Here is a 22,855-nt window from a genome sequence, read left to right as displayed (position 1 = left end):
GGGGAGGGGGCTCCTCCTCCTCCTCTTCTACCTCCTCATCATAGATGAAATACACCTGAACAGGCAGAAAGAGGAAGGATTTGCAGGTGAAGAGGTGAGGGAAAGAAGAGAACAGAGTGAAACAGGAAAAAACAGTTGAAGAGAAAGGGAGAGACTTTTGAAACATGTACTGAGTCTCTCAAAAGTATTCTCTCCTCTTGGACATTTTATTGAGTTACAACGCAAAATCAAAATTAATTTAATGAGTATTTTTTGACACTATTCAACACCAAATGGCCCATGCTGTCAAAGTGAAAATAAAATCTATACATTTATTACAAACACAAAACAGAAAATAATTGATTGCTTAAGTATTCACCCCTTTAGTCAATATTTCATTGAGACACCTTTGGCAGCAATTAAAAGCCATGAGTCTATTCAGATATGTATCTACAATCTTTGCTCATTTGGACACCGAAACGTATCCCCATTCTTCTCTGCAAAATTGTTAAAGCTCCGTGAAGTGGATGGGGATCTTTGGTACAACAATTTTCATCTCATTCCAATAATGTCCTGGTCTCTCCAGTACATTGACATTTTTTGTTTTCATGCAACTTGTGTTAATTTTGGGTCATCATCCTGATAGAAGATTACTCTTCTCCAATGTGCCATGTCTCTTGTAGACTTTCTAGGATTTTTCTGTATTTTGATTAATCCATTTTGCCCTCTTTCTTCACAAGCTTTCCTGGCAGCAGAGAAGCATCCCCATAGCATGATGCTGCCACCACCATGCTTCATGGTAGGGATGGTATTCTCAAGATGCAAATATAACGCTTAGGGTTGAGCTCAAAAAGCTTTAGTATGGTCACATCAGATAATATAATATTCTACCACTTGTTCTCAGACTCTCCCATCGGCAATACTGGCTTTCCTTTTGCCATTCACCCATAAATTACTCTTTTGTGAATCACCCAGGCTTTTGTTGCAGTGTCCACAGTGTCTCCCAAGTCAGCCGTGGAAGACTGTAACTCCTGTAGAGTTGCTATATGGCTGTTGGTGGACTCCCTGACTGATGGCCATTTTGCCTGGATACTCAGTCTTTGAGAATGGCCAGTTCTAGACAGATTTGCAGTTGTGCCATATTCTGTGCATTTCTCAATAGTGGACTTTATTGTGCTCCAGGGGACATTTAATGCCTTGGAAATATTTGTATGTCCTTAATCCGGATTTGCTTTGAATGTTCCTTTTTTGTCATGTTTTGGTTCTTGTTAAGAATTGTAATAACTATGACTTCCTTGAGATGTGAATTTAAACTAAAATCATGTGAAAAACCTTGATTGCAGGTGGACTCCAACTAATTAAATGTTTTCTGAAGATGTTTGTAATGCTTGTAATGTTGCAGGCAGGAGGCAGGACACATTTGCAGGGAAAACAGGATTTTTAATAAAATAACAAATATGTTACAAAACAAAATCTGTAACTGAAAACACAAACTGGAAACAAAAACAACATTACAAAGGAATGAAATGCAAGTTATAAATGACAAGAGGACAGAAGGGACAGAAGGAACATAGGTAACGGCAATATCAACAAACAGGTGTCCATGCAACAAATGAGGGAGAGAGGGTGTCGGATTTCACATTATATTTCTAATAAATTTTGAACAATTTGCACTATTTTATTTTATTTTTCACTTTGACATTATTGACTTTCTTTGGGTTGGTCGTGTCAAAAATCCCTAACTACATTTTGATTTGATGTTGTAACACAAAATGTGAGTGAATAATATTGGGAGGCACCGAAATTGGTGCAAGTTGCATACACAAACACACAGCTCTTAAAATAAACTTCAACAGAAGAGAGACCCAGAGGACTGCTACTTATTACTGACACGGACATTGTTACTAAATAAAGTTTATGCTCACACACACATACACACACATACACATACAGGATTAAAATTGTTGAACTGTCTACCTATTGTCCACACATTACATATGTTGGTTAGTCAGTTGGGGAATGTGTGTGTTTGTGTGTGTGTGAGTCTGTTTCCCAAAAGGCACACTAACCTACCTTTGTGCACTACTTCTGACCAGGGCCTATGGAGCTATGGGGAAAAGTAATGTGCTACAGTACACGGGCTGTCATTTGGGGAGCAGTCACTTCTCACCGTGTTCTCCTCCTCTTTCACTAAGTTCTCTGGGTGTGGAGGGTTATCATGGATATCAACAGAGTCTTTATCCTCCAATCTGAAAGGGACAGAAAGTCTTGACAAACAGGTATTTAATACAAATGGTATTTAAAATCACTCTGGATATTAAAAAAAGTTTTATCAAGAATATCTTACGCATCATATGTAGCCATGGTGCATGTGTTACGCCCTGGTTCCTGTCAGACAGCAGAGGGAGCCGTACGATGCAGAAAAGACTGCTAAAGCTGCTGCTTCTTTTGTTGTAACCCTAACACATCAGTTATGTATTTGGTAGTGAAACATGTACAATGACATAAAACAAACACAATAACTGTGTTAACAAACAGAATTACTGTGTATTTAGTATTACCATGTAATGATGTCATTTTTAATAGCATGTACTGTAGTTATCTGGTAACTTGCCACCAAAGTAGATATAGAAATCTACATGAATGTTTAATGTCATAGGTTTCGTAATCATTCAGTTTATGTTGCTTGACCGTGAACAGTCATGTTAGTACAGACGTGGAGAACAGGGTTAGAGTATTAAAGTGCCATCTTCTAAATGTACATTTTGAACAATTTCTTAATAAAAGACATTACAACATGAAGGCCTCCTAAACGTTTAACTTAATTTTGACAATTGAGTGAGATTATTTGAACTCACCGTCCCTCAAAGTTCCACACCAGTGAAAGAGGTTCTCAACCGGCGAGTGTTCCACTCAAGGCATGCCCAGATGAATAAAACCATAGACGGTTGGGTGGGCTCTGTGCATCAGTTCTAGATTATTCCCCTGGTCCCTTCTAAATGGCACCCTAGTCTTTGCATAGTGACCTACTGTGGACCTTAACATTATAGACCCAGTTTGAAATGAGTGCACTAAATAAAGAGTAAGGTGTCATTTAGGGCACAGCAATAGCAACTGTCCAAACAGGGTTTAACAGGTGGGAGTTTGAGTTATGCTGCAGCCCAACCCTGTCTCCTGTGGGAGGTTAGTGTGTTTGTGTGCGTGTGTTTGTGATTCAAGTCTACAGTACATGTGTACGTTGGGATGCGATGTCCTCACAAAGATATTGAAATCGGACAAATCAGCCCCACTAAGGAAAATGTGATTTTCAGCTGCGGGGTTAAGTTTAGGGAAAAGGTTAGAATTGAGGCTAATTTTAGGTATTCGGTATTAGAGGTTAGGTCTAGTGAGTGTCTTGGACCATTACTCACAGTGCACAATGGTTTAGTAGATAAAAGACGACAACTCTCTTAACCTAAAATGATTAGAACATCAAGAAATGTTTATTCAAAAACCATTATTCATCCATTTGTTGTATGTGGGTAGGTGTGCCATGTCGACGAATAACAGGAAAGCTTTGAACCCCTGAAGTCCTATTTACAGTTATTTGATTGAGTGATACTTTGTGGTTTTCTAGAAATATTAAATAAATCACAGTTGCGTAAAGAGGTTGATAAAATTGGACTAGAGCTAATAGACTGTGTATGGATGAGTCAAAGTTAAAATTGTCTTTACATATTGTAATCATTTATAAGAAGATAAAACTATATTTTTGGCCACTGGTGAACACCAGTCTAAAATGTGCATATTGAGTTTGTTAATTCTTATTGATTCTTATTGCTAGAAAGGAGACTTCGCAATGGGTGATGACAATTGCAATTGGTAACAACATACCCCCTCAAATTAAAACAGAAAATTACAATTTCTACAAGAGGATTTTACTTCTAGATAACCTTTCCTAAATCAAGTGCTAAGTGTTAGGATAAATCTGAATACTTAATAGGACGACATTGCGTCAGGATCACGTTGTTCGTACCTGAGTCAACATCTGGACAGTGAGTGAGATTTTTAGCCCATGGAAGAAGAGCAGCTCAGTCTTGTGAAGGTTAAGCTTGAGGTGGTCGGTCTACAGCCTGGAATGCAGAGATGCGTGTTGTCATCTGGGTGTAAGAAGGGGGAAAGGAAATAAAAAGCTGAGTGTCATCTGCCATAGAAAAAACTATGTGAGGATATGACAGAGGCAAGGGACTTTGTGGATAACAAGAAAACATGAGAGGGTTTAGAACCAAGCCTTTGGGAACAACCAGCAGTTAAAGTTTGCACTGCTGGCACACATCCTCTCCATGTCCCCAGGTTGGAGCGGCCTGCCAAGTCAGATGGAATACAAGAGATTGAACCTGAGACACCCAGATTTGAGAGGGTGGAAAGTAGAATGTTATGGGTCACAGTTTCTTAGGCAACAGATAGATCTAAGAGGATGACAACAAAGGAGAGAAAGTTAGCTGGGGTACGAAGAGGAGAGCGTAACAGATAAGTAACAAGACAGTTGGTTGGAGACAGCACACTCAAGTGTCTTGGAAAAGAAAGGGACAGAAGGGATACTGGCCTGTAGGTTTCAAGAAACCACAGATCAAATGTTGGATTCTTTATTAGGCCATCTTTGAGAAGACAGTCAGTGCTCAGTGAGAAATTGATAAGGGAGTTAAGGAATGGGAGCAGGTTTCTAGAGATGGTAAGAGAGGAAGGGGATAGGGTCAATCAGTGCACACAATCTGCAAGATATCATCTGGTAAGAATGGCAGAAACGCAGTTGGGTGTGTGAACATCTAGTGGGCCCTCAAAGCTGAGTGAATGAGGATGGCAGGTGGAGGGTTAATGAATGAGGTGGTGAAAAAGAGTTTCCTGGTTTTAGATGAAGAAGCTTGTTTTCAAGTGATAGAAAGTAGATTCAACAGCAGCAAAAAAGCAAAGCTAGCAAGAAGTGATTGGAAGGATGCTGGCTCTCATTTGCTTCCATTTCTGCTCATCTGCCCGAAGACCACCTCTGTCATTTAGCATCAGAGGAAGAGAGAACAGAGCAGGCCTGGAAGAATGGGGGCAATGAGGACTTATGGCTTGGAAAGCGAGGAGGGTATGGTAGAAGAGACAGACTCAGAAGGCGGCCTTAGACAGGTGGAGGCTGACACAGTTGGGACTCTCTAACTTCCAGAAAGGACAGACATTGGTTGATGATTGTTTATGTGAGGCTTTATGCAGAAACTTTCAGACTGTCTATTAGATGGATCTAGAGTAGGTCCATTATGTGTTCCCCTACTCATAGCAGAAGATTCATTATTGTTATCTTGGCTAGGGGAGGGGGTACACAATGTTTTAAATGCAATGTTATCAATAATTGAATGTGAATAACAATTTGAGTTCTGATTGTCGTTTGAGTGTATCCAGTAGTTACTGACGGTCTTGGCTTAATCCAAAATAAATAGTTTGAATTATTCTTTATGGGCACAGTTAAAATTACCTTATGTTTTTCCTCCTTTTGTTTCCGTTATACACATGCTACTATCTTCTGACATTAATACAATTGCCTTTGTCCTTTCCAGCAATACAGTACACAAAAAATATTAAGAGCAGGGATAGCTAATGAGTGTGATGTCCATGTTTTTTTAATACATAAAAAAGTTGAAAAAAGTTGAAAAAACTTAGACTTGGGGCCTGGGCCCAAGGGACTCTGACCATTAGGGGCCTCAGGCTACAAGGCACCCTAAGGCCCCTAAGTGTCTGTGAAATCAATATGTAGATTAAGAGATCACTGCAAAATGATCAGTTTCTCTGGTTTTATTCATAGGTGTGTTTGAGTAAAATTAACAGTTTTGTTTTATTCTATAAACTACTGACAACATTACTTTATGCCATTCCTGGCACAAAAATTCAAGTAGCTCAGCTTTGTTTGATGGCTTGTGACCAATGCATCTTCTTCTTGATTAAAGTCCAGAGGTTATCAATGGGTTTCAGGTCTGGAGATTGGGCTGGCTATGACAGGGTCTTGATCTGGTGGTCCTCCATCCACACCTTGATTGACCTGGCTGCGTGGCATGGAGCATTGTCCTTCTGGAAAAAACATTTCTCAGGGTTGGGGAACATTGTCAGAGCAGACCTTTTACTTGGCTTGATTCATGCGTCCTTCACAAAGACAAATCTGGCTGATTCCAGCCTTGTGAAGCATCCCCAGATCATCACCGATCCTCAAATTTCACAGTGGGTTTGAGACACTGTGGCTTGTAGGCCTCTCCAGGTCTCCGTCTAACCATTAGACGACCAGGTGTTGGGCAAAGCTGAAACCTTACCCCATTCCTCAATGGTCCAATCCTTATGGTCTTTTACAAACTTCAGCCTGGCTCTTCTTTGCTTCTCATTGATGGGCTTTTTTCTAGCTTCAGCCCTGCCCCTAGGAGCCTGTTTCGAACCTTCCTCGCCGTGCACTTCACCCCAGCTGCTGTTTGCCATTATTTTTGTAGGTCACTTGATGTCATCCTACTGTTGTTGAGTGACATTCAAATTAGTTGATGGTCATCTCGGTCAGTGGACAGTTGTTTTTGCCCTCTGCCAGTCTGTAGCTTTGTTGTCCCCAATGTCTGTTGCTTGACCTTGTTCTTATGAACCGCCATCTTTGAAATTTTCAGGATGGAAGCAACCAGACATTCAGGGTATCCCTCTGCCAGTAATGCCAGAATTGAACCCTTCTTTTCCTCAGTCAACTCTTTTGTCATGCTGAATAGTTATTTTTTTATTCAAATTACCTTTGAGGTACTACTTAAACTGTTTTTGCGATCCAGCTGGTCCTATTGCCAGAGGATAGGGATGACCACAGCAGTGATTTTTCATACTTTTCCTCGTTAAATTAGATTTGGTTTAGGTAATCACCTAATCAGTACCTCATTAAGTAAAATGAGGTGTGCCTGTGTTGGAATTTAACAGACACTGGAATGGAATGGCTGCCATACATGTAGAGATGCTGATTTAAGAAAAAATAGGAGTGGTCTCTTCATTTTTTCCGGAGTTGTATATTGAATTTTAGAATTATTTTGTAGGGGTTTTAGTTGTAAAAGTTCCTATGTTTGTTCTCAGCCTCACTAAGTAACTTTGGATAAAACAAAGCATTTGCTAAATGACTTAATGTAAATGTAATTTTTTATATTTTAGTTGATATTAACACAATAATAATATTGATACAAAAGCACATTATATCACTTTCACAATATTCATTCATTCATTCATTCATTCATCTTCTTCTGCTTCATCCGGGGCCGGGTCGCGGGGTGGCTTGGGCATCCGAAACAGATGCCCAAGCCACCTCAGCTGACCCCTCTCGATGTGGAGGAGCAGCAGTTCTACTCCGAGCTCCTCCCGGGTGACCGAGCTTCTCACCCTATCTCTAAGGGATCATCTCATTTCGGCCGCCTGTATCCGGGATCTTGTCCTTTCGGTCATGACCCAAAGCTCATGACCATAGGTGAGAGTAGGAACGTAGATTGACCGGTATATCCAGAGCTTCGCCTTGCGGCTCAGCTCTTTCTTCACCACGACAGACCGATACATCGACCGCATTACTGCAGAAGCTGCACCGATCCATCTGTCAATCTCCCGTTCCATCCTTCCCTCACTCGTGAACCCCTAGATGCTTAAACTCCTCCACTTGAGACAAGAACTCTCCACCAACCTGAAGTGGGCAAGCCACCCTTTTCCGACTGAGGACCATGGCCTCGGATTTGGAGGTACTGATTCTCATCCCCACCGCTTCACACTCGGCTGCAAACCGTCCCAGCACATGCTGAAGGTCCTGGTTTGAAGGGGCCAACACGACAAAATCATCCGCAAAGAGCAAAGACGAAATCGTGTGGTCCCCAAACCTGACACCCTCCGGCCCCTGGCTGCGCCTAGAAATTCTGTCCATAAAAATTACTGTACATTGTGTAATTTGTGGAGAACAAAACCTAACATCTGTCAATGGAAACCAAAATCACCAACCGATTGAGGACTGGTATGAGGGAAGTGAGTGCGTAAAAGGAGGGGGAAAAGTGAACTCCTCTAAACTGAGAATAATGTCTCCTTTTAATAAAATTTATGAACAGAACCGGCGACAAAGGGCAGCCCTGCCGGAGTCCAACATGCACTGGGAACAAGTCTGACTTACTGCCGGCAATGCAGACCAAGCTCCTGCTTCGGTCGTATAGGGACCTGACAGCCCTTAGCAAAGGACCCAGGACCCCATATTCCCGAAGCACCCTCCACAGGACGCCGCGAGGGACGAATGCCGAATGGGTCGAATGCCTTCTCCAAATCCACAAAACACATGTGGACTGGTTGGGAAAACTCCCATGAACCCTCCAACACCCCGTAGAGGGTATAGAGCTGGTCCAGGGTTGCACGGCCCGGACAAAAACCACACTGTTCCTCCTGAATCCGAGTTTCTACTATCGACCGTATTCTCTTCCCCAGAACCCTGGCATAGACTTTCCCGGGGAGGCTGAGAAGTGTGATCACCCTATAGTTGGAACACTTCTTAAAAAGAGGGACCACCACCCCGGTCTGCCATCCCAGAGGCTCTGTCCCCGACCGCCACGCGATGTTGCACAGGCGTGTCAACCAAGACAACCCCACAACATCCAGAGACTTGAAGTACTCAGGGTGGATCTCATCCACCCCCGGTGCCTTGCCACCGAGGAGTTTCTTGACCACCTCAGTGACTTCAGCCCGGGTGATGGACGAGTCCACCTCTGAGCCCTCATCCTCTGCTTCCTCAATGGAAGACGTGACGGCGGGATTGAGGAGATCCTCGAAGTACTCCTTCCACCGCCCGACGACATCCCCAGTTGAGGTCAACAGCTGCCCACCTCTACTGTAAACAGCATTGGTAGGGCACTGTTTCCCTCTCCTGAGGCGCCGGACGGTTTGCCAAAATCTCTTCGAGGCCAGCCAATAGTCCTTCTCCATGGCCTCACCGAACTCCTCCCAGGCCCGAGTTTTTGCCTCCACAACCACCGGGGCTGCAGTCCGCTTGGCCTGTCGGTACCTGTCAGCCGCCTCAGGAGTCCCACAAGCCAACCAGGCCTGATAGGACTCCTTCTTCAGCTTGACAGCATCCCAGCTTGACGGGTTCGGGGATTGCCGCCTTGACAGGCACCGGAGACCTTATGGCCACAGCTCCGAGCGGCCGCTTCGACAATGGTGGTGGAGAACATGGTCCACTCAGACTCAATATCTCCAGCCTCCCTCGGGATCCAGTCGAAGCTCTGCCGGAGGTGGGAGTTAAAGATCTCTCTGACAGAAGACTCGGCCAGACGTTCCCAGCAGACCCTAACAGTACGCTTGGGCCTGCAGAGTCTGTCCAGCTTCCTCCCCCGCCATCGGATCCAACTCACCACCAGGTGGTGATCAGTTGACAGCTCCGCCCCTCTCTTCACCCGAGTGTCCAAGACATACGGCCGCAGGTCAGATGAAACAACAACAAAGTTGATCATCGACCTGCGGCCTAGGGTGTCCTGGTGCCATGTGCACTGATGGACACCCTTATGCTTGAACATGGTGTTCGTTATGGACAAACTGTGACTAGCACAGAAGTCCAATAACTGAACACCGCTCTGGTTCAGATCAGGGGGGCCGTTCCTCCCAATCACGCTCCTCCAGGTGTCACCGTCGTTGCCCACGTGGGCGTTGAAGTCCCCCAGTAGAACGATAGAGTCCCTAGTCGGAGCACTTTCCAGCACCCCTCCCAGAGACTCCAAGAAGGTCGGGTACTCTGCACTGCCGTTCGGCCCGTAGGCACAAACAACAGTGAGAGACCTATCCCCGACCCGTAGGCACAGGGAAACGATCCTCTCGTTCACCGGGGTAAACTCCAACACATGGCGGCAGAGCTGGGGAGCTATAAGCAAACCCACACCAGCCCGCCGCCTCTCACCATGGGCAACTCCCTCCTTGAACTGCCAACTTAACGTGGTGGAGGGGTTTGAGTACCCGAATGACCCTAGGAGCTATGTTGTCTGGGGCTATATGCCCCTAGTAGGATCTCCCAAGGCAAACAGGTCCTAGGCGACGGGTCAGACTAAGAGCGGTTCAAAACACCCCTTAATGATGAATATTTTCTTGAGTTCCGTGACGTCGCCCCGTATGGCGCAGCCGGGGCCCCACCCTGGAGCCAGGCCTGGGGTTGGGGCTCGTACGCGAGCGCCTGGTGGCCGGCCGGGCTCAGCCCGAATGAGCGACGTGGGGCCGGTGCAGAGAGGATCGGGGTCGGGATCGGGGTCGGTGCAGAGAGGATCGGCGGCAGTCGAAGGCGGGGGCCTAGACAACCCGATCTCTGGACACGGAAACTAGCTCTAGGGACGTGGAACGTCACCTCGCTGGCGGGGAAGGAGCCTGAGATCGTGCGTGAGGTTGAAAGGTTCCGACTAGAGGTAGTCGGGATCACCTCTACGCATGGCTTGGGCTCTGGAACCACACTCCTTGAGAGAGGATGGACTTTCACAATATTTAGGCTAAAATAAAGCTACAAACTATTATGATTTGAAATCATTTGTACACAAGATCAATAATGCAGAAATTACGCTAGAAGAATATGATTGACCACTGTTATATTTCAAGAGAAGTATAAAGGAAGCAAGAGAGGTGATATTACAGAAAATCTCAAAATGTTTCCGGAATCAACTTGAAAATCTAAGAGGACAAGGAGATGTTCTATATGAAGGGGACTTTATGTGCGCAAACATTATGCGAATTCAGGGGTGGGGGGCCTCATTGAATGTAGATCCGTCCTTGGGAACACTCCTTTGATTGTTTATCTATTTTAATTTATTACATCTATTTTTGCCAGGCTTTTTTGCTGAAAGAGCGGTAGTCAGCAGTTTAAACCAATGGAACACACTGCATTTGATTTTGACTGAATTAAATATATACAGTACCATTAAAAACATAGAACATACCTACTCATTCAATATTTCTTTGACTATTTTCCACATTGTAGAATAATGGTGAAGGCACCAAATGAAACAATACACATGTGGCAACCAAAAAATTAAAATACATCTCATATTGTAGGTTCTTCAAAGGTGCCACCCTTTGCCTTTTCATTCTCTCAACTAGTATCATGAGGTAGTCACACATTTCAATTAACAGATGGGCCTTGTTAAAAGGCAATGTGTAGAATGTATTTCATGCTGAATGTGTTTGAGCCATTCAGTTGTATTGTGACAAGGTAGGGTAATATACAGAAGACCATCAATGTCTCCAGTGTAGTAGGCCAAATTATGGCATGAACAGCCCAGAAACGCTAAGAGGAATGACAGTCCATCATTACTTTAAGACATTAAGGTACAGACAGTCCATCATTACTTTAAGACATTAAGGTACAGACAGTCCATCCAGAATATTTCAAGAACTTTCAAGTGTTCAATATTTTTTTAAGTGCAGTTGCAAAAACCATCAAGTGCTATGATGAAACTGGTTCTCATGAGGAAACAAAGACCCAGAGTTAACTCTGCTGTAGAGAATACCTTTATTAGAGTTACAAGCCTTAGAAATTAGCAATTAACTGCACCTCAGATTGCAGCCTAATAAATGCCTCACAGAGTTCAAGTAACAGACACCTCAACATCAACTGTTCAGAGACAGCCTGAATCAGGCCATTGTGGTCGAAATTCACCCATTTGGGAATGATGCAGAACCTTCCATTTAGAAAGGAAAGAAAAAGGTGCAGTGGCCTTTACATTTTTTCCAGAGCTGTATAGTGTATGATGGGATGCAGTTTAATTATAACTGTTTTATCAAGAATGTCATAAATAGCTTTTAACTAAATAGCTTTTATTTTTGGGGTTTCATTTTTTATTTATACTGAATTTTATCATCCCAATGCCCAGGATTCACAATGTGTTTTTATAATGATTCGATATATTGTCACATTTTTTAAATCCTACAGCAAAGACTATATGATTATACAGATCTGTTCAAACAAGGAAGACAAAAGACACAGTAACATTTTATAGATTTTTTTACTCAGCTTTTATATTTTTTAAAACAAAACAAAATATAACAGATTAAATAAAAATGTACAGTAGACATAATGCAATCGTTGTGAACTTTAAACTACTTCTTCTGATACGTTCTGCACAGCTGTCAACGAAAAACGCAAGCACAATGAGGAGGGAGAGTGGGGTAGAGGGTAGCCAGGTAAATGAGGTAAGTTGGGGGATATCGGCTAAAGAGGGATATCGGTACAGGGGAACGAGGTAGTTTGGGGTAGTGGGGAGGGGGGGAACAGGGAAAAAGGTTAAACAGGGAGGGTAGTGGGTCAGGGAAGCACAGGGTCAATTTGGAAAGTAGGGGTTTGGAAGAAATTGGGACGGCAAGGTGCAGAGGGAGGAACAGGTCAAGAGGGTCACGGGGGTGGGGGGGGGGGTTCCTAAACTTATCCACTGGAAAAGAAAATCACTGAATATATAGATTTCTTTTATTCCTTACATCACTTATAAATATATCCAACCGAAAAAAGAACAATACTCTTCTGAGGAAAACAGCGCGATACGGAAACCCACAACAGCAGTATAAGGCAAACAGAAAGCAAGAGGAGAGAGGAGTGAGAGGGCGAGTGTGCAGAGTGAAAGAGAGCGAGAGAGCATGAGACGAGTGGAAAGAGAGGGTACAAGAGAAAGAAATAAAGAGACTGCGTATGAAATATTGTGAGCCTAAGAGAAAGGGATAGTGGGAGGGAGGGAGGGAGGGAGGGAGGGGGAAAAGAGGAAGTTGACAGAATAAGGAGAAAGACTGGAGGAGTACAGGGGAACAATGTACTGAGGTTGAACTGTCCGGTAAAATCAGGTGTGTGCTACGTGATCCTGTTGCCTGTCTGTGCGTGTGTATGTATTTGCATCTGTATGTGTGTGTGTGTGTGTGTGTGTGTATATGCATGTGTGTGTGTGTGTGTGTGTATATGCATGTGTGTGTGTGTGTGGTGTGTATGTAATGGTATTCATGGCAACAGTGATCCACATGCTCACGTGTCTTATGTGCTCTTCAGTTAACAATATTATAAAACTAAACAATCCCAAAAAAAAAATCAATTTTGTCTCTCACAAAAAACATTCGCTCCGATTGTGTTCGCCCCTTCACTTTAACATGTCCTGTCCCGCCTTCCTGTCCAAAACCTGTCAAGCTTCCTCAGTCCAACTCCTACCACTCCTCCATTCTGAAAGTCTCTGTCCCCCTCTCCTTCTCCCCCTCTTGTACGGTTCACTGGGAGCTTGCCCTTTCCAGGACTCGCAGGTCATAGTTCTTTTTGGCGGCCCTCAGCTTGAAGAGGCTGGCCCCGCTGTTGTTGAGTTTGAAGGAAGCGCTCTGTGCGGCCATGGTGGATGGAAAAACGGCTACCACTGTGTAGAGGTGAGCCGGGTCGTTGCAGTCACCCTTCCCCCCGCCAGCCCCCATCCCTGCCCCGGAACCGTGATGGACCCCTGGGCCACTATAGCCTCCGCGTCCCCCGGACACTGGGTCCTTAAGCCACTGGATCTTGGCACCGCACATGGATAGCTGGTTGAACAGCTTCTCTGCTTCGGGACGACTAATGCCCTCTGGGAGATCGGTCACCTCCAGCACTCGGCTGACCACTGGAGAGGGTAAAGAAAGGTCAGGCATTGCTATTATGCAACACGCATTAGGTTACTGTTGAAATACATTTTGAAACATTCCAGTCGATGGCCCTCATTCACAAAACGTGCGTACAATCAAATTTGATCTTAAAAAGGAACGTAGGATCATTTCACCGACAGAGCTGGTATTCATCAATACTATCTTTGTTGTATCCTTACGATTAAACTCACGTCTGGTTGATTTATGCTTGATTTGCGATAAGACCATTATTATCACAAAAAACTACAATTCTAACAGCCTTAGTAACAACAACCACAATTATAATAATAGGTCATATAAAATAAGATGACGAGGAACATAACACATACAAACGTACCACAATATTAAATGGTATTATTTATTTCACTTTATTTCTGCATTTTCATGCGTTTGTCATGTTTGAAATGCCTTTTTGTATGCATTGCGCTAGACAAACTTGCTTTGCCTTGTTAATTTCCAACGTGGTGGAAAACTACAAATATCTACAATTTGTGTGTGTGTGCCTGTGTGTGTGTTAGGGTTGGGGATTTCCTAGAACCTCATATGATATTATCACAAACAAGATGTGGATACGATGAGTACTTTCACGACTTTCATGGTTCTTTATATACTGCGATTCGATCCTGTGGTTTAAATGTAATGTGATTTTCTAATGATTGCTCACATTATATCTGCTGCTAAGGGACTAGACAGAACCATAAGCTTTTTATTGTTGATCAGTGCTGAAAACAAGGTAGCTACCTATAAGATAGACAAGACATGACGTGAAATCATTTGAGTTTGTGTTGATGCTTAAAACCAGCGCTGAAGAAACTACCGATAAGCTATAATCCCCGCATGCTAGAGCTGTACCTGAGTTTGCACTGCCATGTTGATTACTGGTCAAGAAGTGCAACTTTTCCAATAGTATGTCCCACAGAATGAAATGCGAAGTGGCTAATTTCCAACGTGGTGGTACCTGACGGAGTCCCGCAGGGGGAGCTCATTGGGATGGTTAGACACACGGAAACACACTCAGTAAATGTAGCGCCCGTCTCTGTCATCTTACCCACGTCAGTGGTGCCCAGGTCTGTAGACTGAGACTTCAGTGTCTGCCTCTTCCCTCTCGCCACATGCTTCATTCCAACTTGGCTCTGCCCCGGGGCCAACCAAAAAAACCAACATATGTTTCTAACACTCTGCGGTGATGCCATGCACTACCAACTGAGCTACAAACAACTATGAGCTTGTGTGTGTTACACTACAAGGGGTCAGGGTCATGGAGAAAAGGGTGGTTAGCAGCAGTGAGCGTCAAGTTTGTTAACAAAGGAGGGCCAGTAAGAGAGAGTGATGAGAAATGATTAAGAATGAAGAGAAAGAAATGGTTGGAGTACCTGATGTGAGCTGTAGTTTGTCTGGCTGTGCATTAGAGGAGGGGGACAGAGGCTATACTGAAGAGGCTGCCCCAACAGGGAGTAGCGCCCGTCACCTGCAGACACACACACACACACACACACACACACACACAAATAAAGGTGTCTGACAGCATACAGCATCAATGGTGAATGTGTTTGAAGCATGAGCTGGGAATGGTGAAAACAGCCGTGTAGATGACTTTGTGTGAGAGAACGTTTATTAATATACTTGTGAGAATCAGAAGTATAGCAACCCATGATAGATAATGCTACTTTAAATACATTTTGCTGGTCCTCACTTGTATATAAAATAAGGAAATGTTTGGCTTGGTGTTAACGTTAAGGCTAGACTGAAGCCTGGGGTTAAGGTTAGTAGAGGGTTTTGGTGTTAGGGAAAATACAATTTCTAATGGGAATACATTTTGGACACATACAATTCCATAAGTACAGAAAAACAAGCATGTGCAATGTAACTCTTGCATGTGAAGCAGCGTGTGAGGACATCTGTGTGGGTGGGAGCTTGTGTTCTTGTGCGAGGTGTCTAAATGGGCCATTGGCAGTCATGTCAGGCAAGTTGGGGTTGGTTTCTGCTGGTGGTCGGCCAAAGACAACATGAGCAGGTTGTCGATAGGTAAGTGTGTGAAAAGTCACTCCGGAAAAGGGTGAAAGTGCAGTCAGCTGGACTGATCCAGTCTCAACATACTGTTGTTGAGAGTGTGTGTGTGTGCGTATATATAAATATATCTATATCAAATATCTATATCTCTATAGATATGAAATCACAAAATCAAAAAGAACACACAATAAATAAAACCGACTAAATCAAAAAGAATAATGAACTGGAACCAATACAATAGCGTCTCACCAGTGAACTGCTTACTCCCTAAATATAGACAGCATTCACAAGGAGTATATGCATAGCATATTTTTATTCTAATGCTGTAAATGAATACAGGGACAACCAGTGCTTATATGTGTGTGACCATGTGTGGCGTTACCTTGCGCGGGGCCCGGTACGGCCCGGGGGAACTGTGACAGCAGGGAGAGAGGGCCGAGGCCGGGACAGACGCTGCTCACGCTGCCAGAGGGGGAGGGGGTGGGGGACTGGGTCGGGGAGGCCAAGGGACTGCCCTGCATCTGGGTACTGGCCTGGAGGGAAGGGAATACTGTCACAATGGGAACTCTTAAAATAGTCTTGACGTGAACTGCACCGCATGTTTGTGTGCTTCATTACATGTGTGGGAAATAATGATGGAAGCATTTTGTTAGGCCTGATCCGTCTGTGCCATAGTTGTATTCACTGGGCCAAAACTAAAAAAGCGTTTTAAACTAAATGAGGAGCAGCTGAACTACGTGTCCATTCGGTGGTTGTAAATGTTAGAGAGTTTGGACAGATTATAAACACACCGGGGGTCTCATCAATACTGCCTAGATCAATCCCACATTTGCACATAGTGGGTTAAGAATGTGCACATGGAGAATGGGATTTATAGTGGATTAATAATGTACACATGGAAATAGGGATTTATAGTGGATTAAGAGTGTCACATGAAGAAAGGGATTTATAGTGAATTAATGTACACATGGAAAAAGGGATTCATAGTGAATTAAGAATGTACACATGGAGAAAGGGATTTACCCAACGAGAGTATCGTTTTACACTCACTCGCTTTACACCCACCATGTTTATTAAGAATGTGTGTACACATGAAGGGATTTATCCAACGAGAGTATCGCTTTACACCCACCATGTTGCATATTGAAACTCCTCGAATTAACCATATATGGTCGAAATCATTCCTTCAAGCCTGTGGGAATCAATGCCGAAGCATGACATACAACAATGGAACCCATAAATCCAAGAATAAAAATGTATAAGATTGACAGATAAGTAATAATGCATAACATGTTGAATGCATGCCATAATTATTTTGGGCTCGCTCCGTATGGCTCACTTGAAATGTTGCTAACCAGAGGACAGTTGGGACAATTCAAGTGTCTAAACCATTGGGAAATATGCTCTTCTTTAAATGAGGACTCAACCAATAGGCCATTTTCGACGTGACGTCTATACAAATGCCATCATAATGCCATCATAGTGAACCAGGCATATGTCCCACCTGCCGCCTTCACATTCATCAGCATCTTTTGCCATTTTTCATGCAAATATAGTGGAAGAATGTTCTGTTCTCATAATATTCTTGGGTGTTTTTTTTCTTTTGACCTGGGTGGCCATGCTTGTTCAATGACACTAAAGTTGAATCTAATCTAATCTATTCCTCCGGGTGCTTCCGAAACCTATGAATGGCAAATAAACTAATAAACTACTTGACTCCAACCTGTTGGGCAACAGTGTATGGACAGTATGAAACTGTGTTTTCTGGGCATTTATCTGTGGCTTATCCTGTTTGACATGCCAGAATTACTAGTTCCTGTCTGTTGCACATAACCTGATGGGGGGTGGTAGCGGGATATGAACTGGAATTGCATTTATCTTATTGTGCCTCTCTCCATGTCATGAGCCTGGCATGCTCTGTTAAATGCATGAACATAGAGTAATGCAATTTGTGGGAGACAACTTGTCAGTACATACACCAAAAGGGGCGAAATGTTTAAACTTTAAAGTTTTTTCTAGAGGTATCCCAACACTGCACTCCTATTGTGGTTGACTATCATGGCATACTGAGATACAATAAGAGGTGTTGGCATGATGGTGAATTATTCTGTCATTTTTCTTCGGTACAAATTATACTATATAACAAACTTTCTTTGGTACTTGGAATTGATTCTTGTTATATCAATAGTGAGTACACATAGTGACGGCTGTGTGTAAATTGAAAAACATTTCCAAGCATACATTCATATTGATAATATATAAGATCACTTTGATTAAAAACTATCACAGGCATGGTTTACGCACGCATGTGTGTGTGCGGAAGCTTGAAAAATGAGCTTCACAATGGGACTGGGTTGCAGGCTAGAATGCTGTAGTTGTACAGTAGTATTCCGGTCATATTACCTGTTGTGTGTTGTCGGGTTTGTACAGTTCTCCAGGCTTGCTGGGTCTCTGCTCTATGCTGTAGTACTTGCAGGGGTTCCACTGAACCAGAGGAGGATTCTGGGTAGGCTGAGGTCCGTTAGGGACGCTAAGCTGCATGACCATCACCCCAGGGCCTGGAGGAGGCACTCCTATAGCACGACACATTGTGAAGCATCCCAAATATTTACGTACAATCCAAAGTGCTCGAGTGCTGAGCCAGAACAAACAAAAACGTGTCACTGTTCAAAACCTTTTGGACCTCGCTCTATTGTGTAGAACGGCGTCTGTATTGCTAACTGGTTGGCCCCAGTGCTAAACTAGGTGACTGATGTAATTGCCAAAGTCCGAAAACATCCGTTCTGTTAAGGTTCAGAACGGACCAGAGTGACCTCTCACCTGAATACTGCTGCTGCATCTGCTGAGGGTTGCAGGGAGAAGTAGACTGGCTCATCTGGTACTGCTCAGAACTGGGCTGTAGGTACCCCACCGACGGACTGTGAGACACAGACACACATAAAGAAACACTAAACTGGCAACCATCCACATCCACTGACGGCAGGCATGTCACCTCTTGCTGCAGTCTGTTGGGCTTCCATTACAATGCAAATATTTTGTTTAGCTAGCGTATACTAGGAATGTGTATGTTTCGCTCAGTGTGTGTATGTTTCTTGCAAGAAACAAAGATCTAGAGAGGTTTCTTATTGATTCAAGGAGTGAGAGTTTATATCCTATTTGATCGTTTGTAATTAATCTTCAGCACAGCATTCCGAAGTGTAAGACAATTACTGTGTATTCAAGCGGATGATGGGTCTTCCCGGAGAACTTGGTACAGACAGATGTGGCGCTAGAACAATTAAACAACTTTATTTACACCTGGATGTATTCAGACCAGTGTCCTGCTTCTGTAGATTAGATATATACATTTGGTGGCACATTGAACTGACTGTAGGCCTTGCGATCACTGCGTAGGATCTATAACTCACCTTTTGCTTATCACCCAGAGCTAGCCATTAGCCTTTAGCAATTGAGCTAATCAGAAAGAAGGTGAAAACGCTAGTACAAATCAACAACAGAGTCATGAATACTTAGTCATGAATACTTAGGCTTCAACATAGCTTTTGCTTCTGAGAATAGCCTGTGTGAATGCAATGATCACGATTCGGGACTCATCTGAGAGAGGTGCTAATTGCAACCCGAAAACCAAGCACCTATATGTCCATCACCCTCATCACAGTCTTTTCACGACCCTCATCATGGTTTACTGTTCCATTTGGGAAATTCTATAATTGCAAAGTGTCCCTGATAATGACTTATTTAATTTGTTCTGTTGCCTCAGATAAATTGTTTTGAGGTTCAGCAACAGAACAAATTACCTGAGGTTCCAGCCAAAGTTATTTATGCGATGCATCTGTTAAAAATTGTGGTTATTTGAATTGTATTATCTTTACGTACCTTGTGCTATTCTGTTGTGTGGGGGTGATAACGCTATAGTATACTGGCATGCCTTGGCCTGGCATGGGTCCCTGGACAGTCTGCAGGGATTGGCTGACTGGTACCATGACCTGCTGCTGGTACTGTTGTTGGTGCTGGACCACTTGTTGTGACTCGTTGGCCACCGGCACCTGGTTTGGGAAAGCACAAGGCCATATTAGTCTAAGCCAGATGGAAACAGTACATTTTTTTATCTCCAAAAGGAAAACATGTCCATCTGCGAAACTGAAACTTTTCAGGAAATTGAGAAAATCATATTTTTCTTTTGGAACCATCAAAAGCAATCTGAATATATTTTATTTTTCCTAGGGGCAGGGCATGTTCCAACTAAATTGCGGGTGTAAACTGCTTTCAATGAATGACAAAAAAAAAAGTAGTTACAAGGTTTTTATCACACAGCATGACTAGATTTGTCCTAGCCCATGACATGATGGAAAACTTGACTAGGGAAAAGGTTTTATGCATGGTCTGGGGTTTGTCTTTATTCCTGGTGCGAGACGTGCAAGTCAAAGAAAGTTTTATTGCATAGGGATGGGGTCAATTCTATTTCAATTCAGAAAGCAAACCACTCTCTTGTACACACTTCCCCTTTTCAAAAGCATTAAAGAGATTTGGAAAATGCATTTTGTACTTCCTGAAAGAACCGCAAGACAGGTATCGAATTAACTCAAGAACTTGGCGTACCTGATACGAGGGCATTTGTGGGTATTGGACCATCATCCCAGTCATCTGGCCTTGCATGCCCTGCCTCTGGGTGGGGATGAGGGCTTGGTTCTGGGGCTGTTGAGGTACTCCCATCATCCCCTGGTACTGAGGCTGCTGGCTGGGCATCATGGGCTGGAGGCCTGCTGGAGACAACATGCACTGTTTTAATAAAGGTACATGTACATACTGCACAGTACAAACACAATTTACATTAGAGATTTGGTTATTTTCTGCATACAACTTTTTTGGTGTGCTCCACTTTGAATCTGACCATAATACTGGGTATCAATCCACGTTCCAATATTGTTTAGCATACTCCAGGCATTACTTGTCGGCTTCTCCCAAAACCTTTCTGGCAACCTTTCCAAAAGGTACTTGGGTCCAATTGGGATTCATGAACGTCAAAAAACATTTGTCTTGTTTTACTGTGTGTGTAATTTCCAAACCCCATGGTGATGAAATAGATTTTAACTGTATTTTACAAGTGTGTTAACTTGTTTTTTTTTACACTGGTGAAACAGGAAAAATATGGAAGTCCAGAATATATCCAACTAGAACACTCTCACAAAAGTAGATTATCACTGCAGATTTTATTTAGTTTGATTTCTTTTGTGATAATGTATTGATGTTAAAAATAATTTCCTCATTTCAGTTGTACAAAAAAAAAAAAAAGAATAAAAAAGAATAGATCTCATATCTTTTTTTAGGCTATCTAGAAGCAACGGGATATACAACTACAGCAAATGTAAACCAAGGCCTGGTTCTGGGGGTGAAGCTAAAAAGGCAGCCAAGGATTGTCCGGCAGGGGGTAGGCTTGGATCCACAATCCTGGTACACAATCCAGCAAGTGTCATTGCATCAGCAAAGTTCTTCCCCAGACTACACAATGGGGAGACTAAAATAGACGTTATTCCTGGTACCTATTTAGCTGACCTCGATCCTTGGGTTATTTGACATGGGTGTCGATAGTGTTGTTTCTGTTGATACGGTTAGAGTCTGACCATGTTTACGGGGTCCGTGAACACACTCCTGGCAGGGCTTCGGTCACGTAATGCTGCAATGATGAGATGTGTGTCTGACAGAATTACATGCCGTGGAACAAAATGTTTGTTCAGTAAATATACACAATGATGGCATGACACAGCATTACTAGACACCTGGCTTCCCCCGTTTGCGCTTACCTTTCACCTACAAGTGAAATTCTTACTCAACTGCATAGCCTTTATCTGAAGTGAAGACATTTTGTCTGACATTTAGGCAACTCGTGTTTGAATTCGACATTGCAGTGATCACGTTTATAATCAGGTACATTTGTTGAAAATCGGAACTTGTGTCAGCAAGGATGTGGTCAATTGTCATTAAAGATGCATTGGCGACTGGTTGTAAAAGCAGTGCTTATTTGTACCATGTCATCAAAATCACACACTTTCAAACTTGGAATATAGTGATTCTACTTATAGATTATGCGCAAAAACCACTAAATTACACCTCCAGCTGAAAATGCAAGTTTTAAAATGTTGTTAATCGCTAGTCCCAGACTAAACACATAAAACTACACAGCAAAAACAGTGACCAAAATATGAATTGAAAAATAAATGGCATTACACTGGCCAGACTGTTGTGTGGGCTGGGGCATGGGCTGGGAGTGGCCGGTATGGGCTGGATGTTGGGCAGGGTAGGACACCTGGTGGGTCATGGGTCCTGGCCGGTACTGCTGGCCTGTATTGGGGTACTGTCCTGGAGGGTAATACGACACCTGGATCTGTGGGTTGGCAGAGGGAGGGAAGTGATACAGTTAGCTGAAAGGCAAACATTTCAAAAGTAGTTGTTTGGAATGCCAGGGCTGTCATGAAAACATTGTAAGAAGCTCTGGATAAAAGCAGTGGCTGTCCTGAAGGGCACACTGCACGAAAACAAGTGCTAAAGAGAAGCCATATATGCTATTCTTCCTGCAGAGAATGCACTGCCACCTTCTCCTTTACAAAGTGCTGAAAGAGCTGCCACTTCGTCACAGTGTCAAGACCTGAATACACTTTAAGAATTTAATATCTGGTGGGAATGCTGAATGCAAAAGATATTTAAAGGTTTAGAATGGCAAAACCAGCCTGCAGATCAGGTCCAGTCAACATGGCCTACAGCCGTACAGCGTTCTCAGCCACAGATCAGGGGAACATATCTAACCCATGCTGGGGCAGTGTTCCAGCTCACTGCTGATTCAGCTCCCTTTTCATTGCAGGTAAACACCAAGTACCTTCCCTTATGTCAGTCCTAATAGTTTGCCACTGTAAGTGGCAAAATGAGGCTGTTCATCCAAACCCTTTTAAAGTCAGTATACCAGGATCAAGTTATGCGAAATATGATATCACCATCTGTAAGACATGAATTTACGGTGAGCCCTGACAGAGCTGACAAACAGATTAACTGACTATGATAATTCAAAGCCAGCAGGAGATTACAGTGAAGCAACTTGCTACTTAAACTTTTGTAGGTAGTCCAGGTCAATGACGTTGTGGTTTCCTACTCTGGTTTTTTCTCTGTTGGTCCACAACAGGTAAATGAGGGCATTACAGATGTGTGGTTGACTGATGGCAAA

The 22,855-nt window shown here is 43.3% G+C and overlaps 1 protein-coding gene across 8 annotated transcripts in view; it reads right to left on the bottom strand.

Annotated features, from left to right (window-relative positions):
• Positions 1–12,914: 12,914 nt before the first annotated feature.
• The window catches only part of LOC105030591 (R3H domain-containing protein 2), an 85,412-nt gene continuing 75,471 nt past the window's right edge, over positions 12,915–22,855 (bottom strand). For all 8 annotated transcript variants that reach the window (XM_013132919.3, XM_013132925.3, XM_013132920.3 and 5 more), the window contains 9 exons: positions 21,868–22,024; positions 20,242–20,402; positions 19,519–19,688; positions 18,463–18,560; positions 18,046–18,215; positions 16,025–16,175; positions 15,006–15,100; positions 14,681–14,765; positions 12,915–13,610 (listed from right to left, as the gene is read on the bottom strand). In XM_013132919.3, the coding sequence (XP_012988373.1) occupies positions 13,237–13,610; positions 14,681–14,765; positions 15,006–15,100; positions 16,025–16,175; positions 18,046–18,215; positions 18,463–18,560; positions 19,519–19,688; positions 20,242–20,402; positions 21,868–22,024 (1,461 nt within the window). In that variant the 3' untranslated portion in view covers positions 12,915–13,236. The remainder of the gene's footprint in view (positions 13,611–14,680; positions 14,766–15,005; positions 15,101–16,024; positions 16,176–18,045; positions 18,216–18,462; positions 18,561–19,518; positions 19,689–20,241; positions 20,403–21,867; positions 22,025–22,855) is intronic.

Source organism: Esox lucius, chromosome 17 (assembly GCF_011004845.1).
Source record: "Esox lucius isolate fEsoLuc1 chromosome 17, fEsoLuc1.pri, whole genome shotgun sequence".
Classification (NCBI taxonomy): Eukaryota; Metazoa; Chordata; class Actinopteri; order Esociformes; family Esocidae; genus Esox; species Esox lucius.
Note: the sequence above shows the minus strand (reverse complement) of the source record. Positions and strands in the feature narration are given on the sequence as shown.